The 13,029-nt window shown below is 39.1% G+C and overlaps 1 protein-coding gene across 3 annotated transcripts in view; it reads right to left on the bottom strand.

The window, feature by feature from the left end:
• LOC112461048 (polypeptide N-acetylgalactosaminyltransferase 5) overlaps positions 1–13,029 on the bottom strand; it is a 36,045-nt gene that overhangs the window by 6,691 nt on the left and 16,325 nt on the right. For all 3 annotated transcript variants that reach the window (XM_025026127.1, XM_025026111.1, XM_025026121.1), the window contains exon 2: positions 109–916. In XM_025026127.1, coding sequence (XP_024881895.1) covers positions 109–730 — 622 coding nt within the window. In that variant the 5' untranslated portion in view covers positions 731–916. The remainder of the gene's footprint in view (positions 1–108; positions 917–13,029) is intronic.

The raw sequence follows: 13,029 nt of genomic DNA on the forward strand, positions 1-13,029 counted from the left end.
GTTCACTATTACGCGATACAGACAAATCAATCTACATTACAAAATAATAAAAACATTGGTGCTCGTCGCACAAGTTACGCTTGTTCGAGAACGCGAATGTGAACGTACCACGCTCGCTCGCGTCGTCCACAAGGATGATTTCCTTCAGCAGCGACCTGGGAGACCTGTTTATCACGGACCAGACTGTTCGCAGCAGAGTGGTCCACGCCTCGTTATGGAAAACTATCACGATACTCGTGTCTGGAAGATACTTGGTGTACTTCTTATTCTTACAACCCTCGAGTCTGATGTCCTTTAAGGATCGGTTCAAGGAGATCATGTCGCTGGCCATCAGATTGAACTGATTTAGCTTGAACAGTTCTTGCTGCTTGGCCTCGTTCTCCGGTGCGATGTGCACCGCCGCCCCCATCTCGCCAGGGCTGCCCTTATTCTCCTTGACGACCTTCGCCGGACGCCATAGGTGCAGCTGCGACTGCGGATATTGCCTCTTATCATTATGGTCCTGCTTCAACGCCTGCGGCTCCCTGATCTGCGCCTTCGGATGCAACTGAGACGGATCCTCGGACTGAAGCGCCTGCTGCTGCTGCTGCTGCTTGTCCGAGCAGCCCCATCCGGACCCTCCGATGCAGTCCGAATAGAGCATGAGCACCATGACGTCGACCAGGAACCATACCAGGGACGTCAGCAGTATCACTTGACACGTGTGAATGCGAATCTTGGAGCGGAACATCTTTCAACGGCGTCAGTCTTCCACGGCTTGTACCACGAGCTCATCACCCAGTCCGCCCGTGCGTGGACTCGCGATACGGATTTCTCGACTCGTGGCTTAAAACGAGGTACTCACAACCGTGTACTAGTAATTGTGCGGGGCCTTCGTGGAATCACATGACTGAGGACTGGGCCGGTTTTCAGCGCTCTGCAACAGAAAGATGATCCCAAGTTCATTATGAATTCGGTGGTGCGTGAATTCCTATCGTATCGGGAATTCCCGAGTTGATATTAAAAGGTTGCCCGGGAGATGCAACTAGAATTCTTTCGGCAGATCGATCATCCGCTTCAGCTTTACGCACGCTTATCACGATTCTACGAATCGCGGCTGAGACTCGGACTTTTTCTTTTCGCGTATTGCGCACGGTCGGAAATGAAGATGGAATCCGCGAAGATGGAACAAGCGCGATACGACTTGCGAGAGACGAGTGAAAATTCGTTATAAAAATCGATCGCTTCTCTCGGTAGTATTTATAGAACACAATAAATATATCCACTCAAGTTTTTCTCGTATAATATCTTAGGTATATCTGTATACCTTGGAGGTAAAGAATGGAGGTAAATATCTCCATTATTATAAATTGAGAGAAAGCAGGATTTAAAATTTATTATCTCTCTGAAAATTTCCAATATGACTTCTTCGAAACGCTGTATTTTAGGAACTAGCAATAATGGACGTAAGATCTTTTACCATTATACAATTTAAGCTTCTGATATATTGGAAAAAGTACTCTCTCCATTCTGATAAAAACTGAAGATACGATTCTTTACCTGTAAGGTACAGATATGTACTTCAATATTTTATATATCTATGTATTTAATATTTTACATGTCTATATGTATTTTAATATTTTATATGCAATATTTTGATATTTATACATCTCTTAATGCACCCTTCATTAATGCGAAATTAATTTTAACGTTATTATCAATAATGATATTCCGGCGGATCATTTTACGCCAAGCTTTCAAGAAAGGTTTTTTTTTCGATTTTTATGCTTGTTGCATACGCCGCGGCGATTACGAGAACGGAAATACGAGGAGACCGCGCGGACGAAAAGTGCATATGTCAGCATATGTGCAGCTAAGGGTAACCGGAGCACTTTGCGACACTTAGGTAGGCACTTAGCACATGACTAATTCGGGGCACACACATCGATCGCGGAGAAAATGCCATTTTTAAACGGGACATTTCGTTTCGATCAGCTGCTCAATGTGTGTGAGTTTTCATGCTGCTCTTCCTACAAATAGAACCGGCGATACAATGACATGCAATTTGCACATATGCAATTACGTCCGGCTATGAGTCTGAGGTGGATCAGATAAGAATTGGCGATGAACTCGTTTATATATACCTCGCATATATTGTCACATTCTTATCGCATTGTGTCCCGTGTAAATCGCTATCCATAGTCACAATCGTATCGACTGTGGTCGACGGTGGGCCGCAATTTTATTATTATTATTAAAAAAAAAAAAAGGGAAAAAAAAGGAAAAAAGGAGCGCAGTCGCGGGATTATCGGCAGTGATATTATAATATACATTATGCGCGAGACAACCTTATTGTCATGTTGGACGACGAAGACACGCTGCTTTGCATATCTCTCGATGAAAGGTCAATTCAAATTGTTGTCCTAATCGGGCTTAATGACTTTCGCAAAACGTGCAATAATTTCAGATAACGCAAAAATAATGTTGCTTTCGACGTTACGGAGCGTTACTCCTTTTGCGAAACAAACTACTGATGTATCTTGCCTTTTACCTCCGGTACCAGCACGGTACCACCGCGGTACACCCACGGCTGCAGTCGATACCGGCTGTCATAATCGCGAAAAAAAAATAGCACGATCATAATAACAAAGTGTTTCGAAGACACGACGGAAATACAGATCCGCGAGTAATTATCCCACGCAGCGAGCGAGGTCATTTGGCCTGGGAAATTATATTGCGATGAGACAGCCATGTTCACCTGATGGTACTAATTAATTAGCTGCTGCTAAATAATTCACTTTCATCACGATAACGAGCGGGAAATGGGAGTAATAATGTCGGATGACTGTGCGCGACCCAGAGAACAACGGCGACATTCCCTGCCAGTTATACGAACTTTCTATTAAAAAAGGCAGAATATATAATACGCACACACATGTGCATATATAATATATATGTGCAAGTCACAGATTTTCCTTAGTTAGCCCCATTTTATAATAAAAAATTTAGGGAATGCGGATATACGAAAAAAAAGAAATTAATTAAATGTTCATACAGTTTATAAAAATGCAGTTTATTTCAAAATTAAAATGATAAGAATAATTTATATAATATAATCCAGTCGAGCAGCGTTATAAAATTGTATGCCTACAAAACTCATAATTATATTTTGAATATATTCTGTGAAGTTGAGAATTGTTTGACAATAATTTGCAAACGTAAAGATAACGGTACAAAAATTTAGAAAAAAATACTTAAAGAAGCAGTAGAATAAAATCAAATGCTAATTAAAAAATGATACTTGGTAGTGATAAGACTGTTTACCATTATGCTATAATTTTGTATATACTTATCGACATGGCATGTCTATTAGGATATAATGCAGAAACTGAAATTGTAATATTATGACAGAAATGTATTTAAGTGTATCTAAGTGAAAATTTTGCAAAGTATTATTCAAGCAATAAAAAAATAGAGGTGACATGTTCAGGACTCAAACATTTAATTTAAAACTTTCTTATTTTGTAGACAGAAAACGGAATCGTGATAACATTGTACAGTTATAATAAGTAATGTCGCAATACTGAGTACAATGTATTCTTCGTTTAATGTCTATCTCTACATCATCACTACTCTTTTCTTGCAGAAATCATCATAGTTTTATATTCCCAAGGAATGGTAAATCTCCACGAAACGCTTTATGGTCAGTAATAACAGAAACACAAAGTATTTCCGGTTTGCGAACATCGCAAAATTGTACGGCAATTATTTTTTAGTCGCCTCTGTAATAGTCGGTTGATAATGCTGGTGCTATTAACAACATTGCGTGCAGGTTACTGATAAATCGATACCGCGGCACGTTAATATTGTCAAGACGGGACATTACTTCGTGACCACGTCATAAAAGTCTTGTGACGAAGTGATGAATTGCATGTCTGCGGTCGAAGTGCTAAAGCTACTTCTATTGTTTCACCATTGTATCGCGGAAACTGCGCTCCACGAAACAGATGTTCACAGATAAAGCGGATTTTGAACACACGAGCTACCTCCGCTAGTGCTAGTTAACTTTTCCGGCGTTAAAAATAGAAAATCCTAAATATTTTGTTACTAGTTTCAATTTAATTTACAACTCAAGATCGAATTTGTCGTTAAAGACTTAATTAATTAATATTCGTATATTCGACACCTTGTACATTTGAATCAATTTTTTAGAAAAGCCATATAAGTATATTCGATTGTTTAATTATTAGTTATCTGACTATTTGTGAAATGCCATAGTTCATGCAACAATCATTTCGCTAATGTAATTAGTAAATCTAATTTGATTCTCTCCGTATGAAATATAATAGGTAATAATTATTTCACCTGTTAGTATTTTCAAACTTTCGAGAGAATTGAGAAAATCGTGTTCTTCCCCAGAGAATTCTAAAATTAGGTATGCAGTTCTAACTTTAACTTGTTAAATATAATAAATTGAATTCGAAGATATATAGGATTTCTGTCAATTATATCCAAATCTTGAAAATGAAATAAATTCACGGGGATGAGTATTTCTATAATCTAGTAACAATTTTTCGAGAAATAAATGCCCTACGATTCCTTTCATCGAGGTAATCGGGTTCGACTTCCATTGACCGTGCCTCATTGTCAATCGAAGTGCTGGAAAGTCCGCCAATATCACATTGACGCAATGCGACGCCCAGGTAATGTCATTAAGAAAGTCTTCTCGCACAATAGACAGCTATGAAAGCTAAGCCCCCTACCTTGTTATCCGCCACAAAAAGCTCTAAGATCAGCAATAATTCAGACTACGTATATAACTTCCTTGAAACTCGAAGTCGAACACGGAAGTATATTAATTACATCCCGAGCGTATTTGCATTTCGTGTGATACCGACCATTTTCTTGAGGTAAATTTAGTTTCTAATATAAATATAATATCGTAATACGAGAAGCTAAAATACGCGGGCACGATAACTGACTGTGTAATAACTTTGCGTTCGTCGTACTCAGCGCAGATACGTGTATATAATTCATATTTCTCAGTTTAAATAAAGTCACGGTGAACGTCCTCATGTTTCGTTGTTACATGTACATAATTTGTATGCGCGGGGTTAATATCAAATGCAATAAAACTTGTAACGTTTATTACACGGTAAACGGAGCGAGAGCGAGAGAGAGAAAGATATTGAAAATTTATTATCGGCTCTTGTTTCGTCTAGGTTCGTCTTCTTACTTGGGAGTGTAATTAGCAATATTTAAATTTAACGTCAAGCAGCAAAGGTTCCGAATTTTAGGGGATTCATAACATTTCGTTTGACGTCATCGTATTGTGTGTTTAGTTTCTGCCTGATGACATATATGTATGGTAATATAAACGTTCCAACGCCTCTGGGGGTCGATTTCAGCCCTCAACAGAGAAAATTAACTAAACTAATCACATGGGAAGGCCTGTAGGGCCGTGAACTCAGTGTTAATGTAATATACGCCGCAACCTAAAATTATGAAACTTGTAATTATATAATGCACATAGGCTTTCGCGTTTCCTTCAGTTTGACTCGTGGCTCGTGGTTTAAAAATAAACGGCGATAAACACTTATCGCATCAAATTATGCATCTATGATTGGTAGAATACTTTTAATGTATCGATTTGTAAATCTACTTACACATAGATTTACGTATATTTTCGTAGAGATTTATTAATGCATAAATTAAATTACTTTTCGATTTATGTGTATCCGTTTGTAATTTATTGGATAAACTAAATTACCTTCTTTTGGAGGGCTTTTTCCTCCTCGAACGGACGTGATGTGTAATGATCGCTATGCACATACCATTCGAAGAGGGATCCATTAAGAACCGGTTTCATGGATGTTCCGAAACCGCTTTACAAGCTATTTAATCGAGTATCAAGGTATAAAAATGAATACACCGTATTGTTACGCGTCGCAAACTGGACTACGAACGTTAACTGCAACGTGATCGTTCGATTGAAACTCGACGACTCTCTGTATCGACGGCTTTATATTAACTGCTTATATCACCTGCTTAATTAAAAGTGATAATTCTTTCGAGGTTAATACTTATCTTTGCAATGTATTGGGATGATAAAGTGACAAGATTATAGACAAAATTTTGAAATAATAACGGAAATGTTGCGTGTGTGACTCCTTATATTCTGAAATTTTTATGTATAATAAAAAAGAATTAAAAAATTATCACACGAGATATAAAGCTATAAAATGAAATCGTGAATTAAAATATACAATTTTGTTGCATATATAGGAAATTGCCGTATAAATTATATATGAGTCATACGCGCAATATTATGTACTCTCTATATGAATTAATTTGCAGGAGTTTCTGTTGAATTTTAAATGTAATTTTAGTTCATAGCGTAACGTTATAAATAGAATTCCATTACGCCGATGGTACATCGAGTTTCTCTTAGGTTCGTAATGCATAATATATCTACAAATGAGTGGTAGCAAAACGAGTGCGCAATATCAATATCGCGGTTAACGAGCACTAGCGGTGTGGTAAAATCGCGATCAAATATTTTACACAGAGTATAACACGAGCGAACGGGATTTAAAAGGCGTGACGTCACAGATTAATTTAAGCAGGTAACTAGCGATTACAAACGCGATAGGGGTGTTTGCATCAATACTTACACGCGCAATAAAGTCCCTGTGAAAATCGATTCAGTATTAATCTCGCTCGGCGTTAAAAGGCAGCTTTTGGGCTTCGGCGGTTTTATGTACACAACGTGAATACTTTTGAAATATTTTCATAAAACGATTACGCAATTGTCTGAAATTTTCGCGTAGTATCGCTTTCATTTTCAGGCTGTTTTATTTCTGAACTTTATATATTTCGAAATTTTTAAGGGTATTTTAAAAATAATTTTTTATAAATCACTGCTACGTTTGATTATCGAAGGTAATGGGTATGAATAAGGTATAAATTATTAGCACATAGATTTAATAATATAATATATATATTTTTTAAATCATTTGATCAGCCATTATATCCGCATATATGCATTATGTATAATATAATCAGTCTAATTTATCGCGTTTCATGGTTAGATAGTATCTTGAAAAAAAACATACGTTCCGAAATGCCGATTTCATCGCGTAACAACGCGAGGTGACATAATTCCGCAATAACTGAGAGATCGCTAATATGTATGTCACATGGTTGCACTGGGTTAAGCGTATGCACGTTCGAATTTGAGAACAATGTGCTCCTGCCGGCGTTTAAAGTTGTACCGAGGCCAGACAATACCGGCAATACAATGAAGATCGCGGTATCGTACGTGTATACCGTTATTACCGCGCCGTTTTATACGGGTCACAAACCGGCATACAGCTTTCCGGGTAATGGAGAACGGATTAACAGGGAAAAACACGATTGAGTGTGCATTTGATGCACTGCACCGCGGACAGTGCTGCGGAGTATCTCGCGCAGCATCCTGCAAAATGTTAACTTCCGCGCAACGTTAACGCTCGCATTTATTTACTTCGTATCCGTTTCGATAATAAGCTACAGCGCAATTTGCAATTAACAACGCGACCAATTAAATTTATTGAGTCAAGCGCACATGAATCCGTTATTTACGTAGGTATATGCCAACGATAAACGATACGATAACAATACTTCGTCTATGTATCGTGTATATATATGTATTTTATATGGAAAGAATGGTTTTGCTGAAGTATCTAAAAATTTCGCTAAACACAGGTCTGAAAATAACTATGTTGAATTGTTTTTTAAAATAATTATATTTGGACGCTCAAGCTGATTGCTAGAATGTCAAAACTTTTTGCAGCGTTAACATCATATGGTTGAGCGTCCTACATAATTATTTTCAGATCTGTATCCGGTCTAATTCTTATATATTTCAGCAAAATTGTTTTTCACATGTATGTACACACACTCATATGCATACATATATTCGTGTACGATATGCATATAAACGAATAAGTATTGTGTTATATATATATTTCGATACTTTTTTAATATCAATTAGAAAGATGATATTTTTCTCGACAAAACTAAACAGATTATATTATGATTTTATTTTGCAAAGCAGCATATTTGTAAAGGAAACGAAATATAGCCATTGAATAATATATTTTCAATTCTGACGGTTTATTTCTGACGGATTTGCTCCAAAATCTGTGCGGTCTGTCGTGGACTCGACGAGTGATATCAACATAGAAATACGACGATTTTCACACCTTCGATAGCGTTTTTTACGATGCACTTACTCGCGCAACCTGATTTTTTTTAAGGTTTCTTGTTACGCGGTTCATTCGCGAGTAGCGCTTATCATTTGCGAGCGAAGCAATATAACCGTCACTCAATCCCCCAAAAATTTTCTGGACATTGACAGGGAGTTTACCGACAAAGTTAAATTTTATGAAATTTTTCTGAACTTTCTCAAAGTTCAAATCAAATTTAAACCCGCAGTCTCGCATAAGACGGATGTATATATAGGATAACAATCGAGAAGTTGTTGAAACTATAAATAGCTGTTATTCTCTAACGAATGGACAGAATGAAATGAATCGAACACTGTTTTGCAAAGAAAACATTCATTCTTATTAGCATATGACGCAAAAATATATATATATTTCTGTACCTCAGAGGTAAAGAATCGTATGTCCAGTTTGTGTAAAAATGTTAACACATTTTCCAATATACCAAGCTTGAATTGTATAATTACGTAAAGGGTCTTGTGTCCATTATTTCCTAATTATTAGTTCCTAAGATACAATGTCTAGAAAAAGTCATATTGGAAGTTGTTATTATTAAACATGCCAGTCAAGTTACTTTATTAAAAATCCAATAAATCAAGTTGCTGCTTTTATTTTTTATTAAAAATATTCTAAATTCATAATAATGGAGATACGATTCTTTACCTCTAAGGTACAGATTTATAAATATATAGAAATAAATATTATAAAAAAGTCGAAAATTTGGCTATAGTTACGTGATTTAATGATATAAGTACATTTAAAAAATCTCGGTCATACCCATGAAAGGAATTTAAAATTCTTTGAAGGCGCACAGTTATATAATTATTAATTTTAAGAAGTGTTTTAACGGTTTTCTCAAAAGCGCCCCAATTATTGTACGAGTTCAGATAGTCATCATTTTGAAATTATATATCGTCGAGTCACGCAACTAGCCGAATTGTTGACCTCTTTTAATAAACTTTATGACATAATTATAATAATTATGTAAAAATAAATAATTATTTATTTTTACAAGTTTGTATATTTCTTTGCATTATGTGCTAATAAGAAATGGAAGTTATTTCTTGTTAATATAGTATTTAATTCATTTCATTCTATCCACTCATTACGGAATATTATTAACAGCTGTTTAGCCAGTTTCAATAGTTTCCTGATTGTCATCTCGTATATACACGATTAAATACTGATTACGACAAAATGGATTCTCGATTCTCTATGATGTCTTGACATTTAATCATTACAAAGCCATTACAAAATAATAGCTACCTGGTTTCAACATCTTCCTGATTGTCACTTCGTGTATACGCGAGGATTAAGTATTCTTGCGATTATGACAAGATTGGTTTCCGATCCTCTACCGATGTCGTGACATTTAATTTTCGCTGCAAGTCACGTGGCGTGGCGGTCATGACAGCAAATGCCATAAAAAGGTCACGGAAAAATGGGTCTTCGCAGCGAGCGTCCTTGCGAATCGGTTAAGCCTCGTCTCACGTCATCACGTCGAGTCCGTGGTGTCTCCGCTACAGTGTACGCTAATCGTCGCTCTTCTGATTGCGAGAGAGCTCACGGAGAACCTTTCACTCGTTTCATGAATCACTACCGAAGTGCGCCGTTAATTAAGTATCGTTTCTCTCGCGCGCGAGAGAGAAACAGATGACGTAAATAGCGCGTACCCGAGGATCAGTAGCGTCATCCATCAAGAATACCATCTGTTGGGAGATGCGGCGTGTGATGTAGCCCGTGTCGTGTAAACTGTGATTTCACTAATGTTTCACCGTGTGGCGATTTAGCGGCGGGCCAGACCACAGAAACAGCTTCTCCTTCCGTGGAAAATCTTACCGGAATCTGTCGCTCGATGTCTCCCGAGCGATTAATTGAGCCAGGATATCAAGCCAAGATGTACTTGAAATTAATAAAATTTCAATAACAAATTAAGCACAACAGTCGAACAATTTCGAAAGTTGCCGATTTTCACATTTAAACCACCTCAACGATGATTCACGATTCTCAAGAAAGATCGTCGAAGGACGATCAAAGGAAGATTTCGTTATTTACAAATTCAAGCCAGATGAAACTGACGAGCGATCGACTCATCCGGACGAAATAGCGATTGCGTTAGATAATTCTTTGTACATCACACAGAACCCGGAAAGAGTGAAGCAATCGCGGGACGGAGAGTGCGCGAAAACCATTCGCCGAGCATTAAAACTCTCACGCTATCGGCGACGCTCGTCCCGCGCAGATGGACCGTCACAATCGTGGAAGCCGCGTGCAACAATCTCGGACATCTCCCCACGCTTTCCAGACCCCAGACGTGAGAACGAGACACGAGACGTGAGGCTAGCGGTCCCCGGAGGGGCATCGTTATCGCAACCCCCTTGTCCAACGGTCCTCGCGCGGCGGGGCCCCCGCTGCCCGTGACGGCCGCTCGCGGCATATACGTTACAAAACGACGGCCTTGAGGCGAGTTTTCTCTCCGACGGATCGACCGGTACCCCATCACAAGTGCAGTCCGAGTGCGCTTTGTACGAGCCTGGAAGACGGATAACGGACGGACAGGTGCGCCCCGCATTCCTCCAAACGGCACTCCGGCTGCACCGTCCGCGTCGGCGTCGTCGCCGTCGACGACGAGACGACGATGACGGGGAGTAACTTCTCTCTCGCCACGAGAACCCCGTCCCGTGTGAAACGCGCGGGCTCGGGAAAAAGAAACCGCGGACAAATACGTGCGGGAATGTCGCGTCGAATTTGCTATCGGTTACGTTTGTGTATGCCGGTGAGCGTCTCTTCGATTTACGTGGCGATCAAACGGAACGGAGCGGCAAACGCGCGCGATGCCCGAAATCCGGATGCTTTCCCTCGAGGAGACATTTCAGTACGCGGCATTGCCTCAGCCCACCTTTCCGGGGGACTTGAAAACTAATTTCGAAGCTGAGAAGATGAAGTTCGGAACACTCCGATGATGTTCGCGAGTTCATAAAGAAAAAGAGAGAAAAAAGAATGGCGGGTCGGAATCCGTTATAAGCAAACTCTTCAATCGCGGACTGAAAATGGGAACGAAAGGGAATTAGTAGGTGCCGGGAATAAGGACACACAATAGCGTTCGTTTGCATATTACGGAGAAAGCACGAGAGAGGTATATACGAAAAAATCTTCGCGTCGTTGTACATTTCCATCGTCCGCGCAATCGACGCCACTCGAATTCACTGACACGTGAGAATTGTTGCCCAATCGTTTGCGCCATATCTCTCGATTAATCTCGGAAATTTTTTTTCCTCGACAAGAATTGCGGGACGCGCGGGAAATTGCGTTTACCCTTGAACTGGGATGTAAAAAAGGATTTAACGCTTTAACGCTTCGCAAACTCTGGGTCGAGTCTGAAACGAGGATCGCAGAGAGACCGGAGAGCCTGCAGAGAGCCGGGATCTCCCGCGATCCTCATTAAGAATCGCAAACATTTAAGCAGCGCGGGCAAGCGTTTTGTTTTTTGTTCCTTATACATCTCGGGGCCATCGTCTCTTTGGGAGCTGGCGAACTGGGCTCCAGTAAGCCACGTCCCTCCCGTCTGTTTTGCTCAACTTGATTTTTAGCTCACGGCAGAGCGTGGGATGGAGACCTCAGCAGCTGACCTGGTTCCGATAGATCGATTTTGGCGCGACGCATCTCACGAGGCATTCCTGTACCGACTCTATCGCGCGGTATCAGCCTCCAATACCTATCTCGCTTTGCGAATTATATTTGCCGCGCGGAGCGCGCATGCATGCAGGTACAGAGACGCCCGCGCGGTATTTTCTTCTATTTTTTTTAACACGACACCGGAAAATTGGAGCAGCCAATGTCATTTCACGGTTCGGAGAGAAACGGAAAGGGGGGGGGAGGAAGAAAAAGAAGCAATATCTTTACGACTTCTATATCCGGGGACGAGGACTTGAAAAAGGATCGCGGGTAAATCGAGAGATCAAAGTTGATCCGCGGAGCTAGGCGAGGTCTCTCGATCTCGAGAGCGGAATGAGTTAGTCAAGTGGCTCTAAGTAGCGCTCGAAGGCTCTCTGCTGCTTAGATCGAACGTGTTACATGAATGAAACCGGATGACGACGCTTAGCGGTGAATGTAGAACAAGTATGCGAAGTAATGCGGTAATGTCGAGTCTCCACGTATATAAATAATAATAACGTATACATACGTATATACGCACATCTTCCCACGTACGCGTCGCAACTTTTAAGATATGAAGCAACATTTTGTAGCTCTCTCTTTCTCTCGCCGGAAAATCCGTATAATTATTAAATAACAGAAACACGAATAATTTATTTGAAAATTGATTGTCTGATTATGTTTCAACGGACATTGATATTAATTAATTCTATTTGATTATTTTTTTATTCAGTAGGATTCATTTGATTTGAATTTGTTTTATTAAATATAATTGTAAATTAAGGAGGCTTAAGACTTCTGTTCACTCACCATTACTACTATCTCAGATTGTGACGTCAGAAGCGAGAAAATATATGAGAGAAATTCTTGCTAAATATATTAAAGCGGAAATATGTTTTAATAAAATAACACAATTATAGAACCGACTTGTAAAATATAATCAAGAGCTCTCCTTTTGTTTCGTTAATTAATAGATAATCGTATTTCTGGAATTATGCATAACCAAAACAAAATAAGCTATATTGACAGTTAATGATAACTGTCAAATTAATAATACATACTATATACAGAAAATAAATATAATTTAATTCTTCCCCGAAACAAAGATAGTTTTTCGTTATATTTTAAA

Source organism: Temnothorax curvispinosus, unplaced genomic scaffold (assembly GCF_003070985.1).
Source record: "Temnothorax curvispinosus isolate PA1 unplaced genomic scaffold, ASM307098v1 QBEX01001173.1, whole genome shotgun sequence".
NCBI classification, from domain to species: Eukaryota; Metazoa; Arthropoda; class Insecta; order Hymenoptera; family Formicidae; genus Temnothorax; species Temnothorax curvispinosus.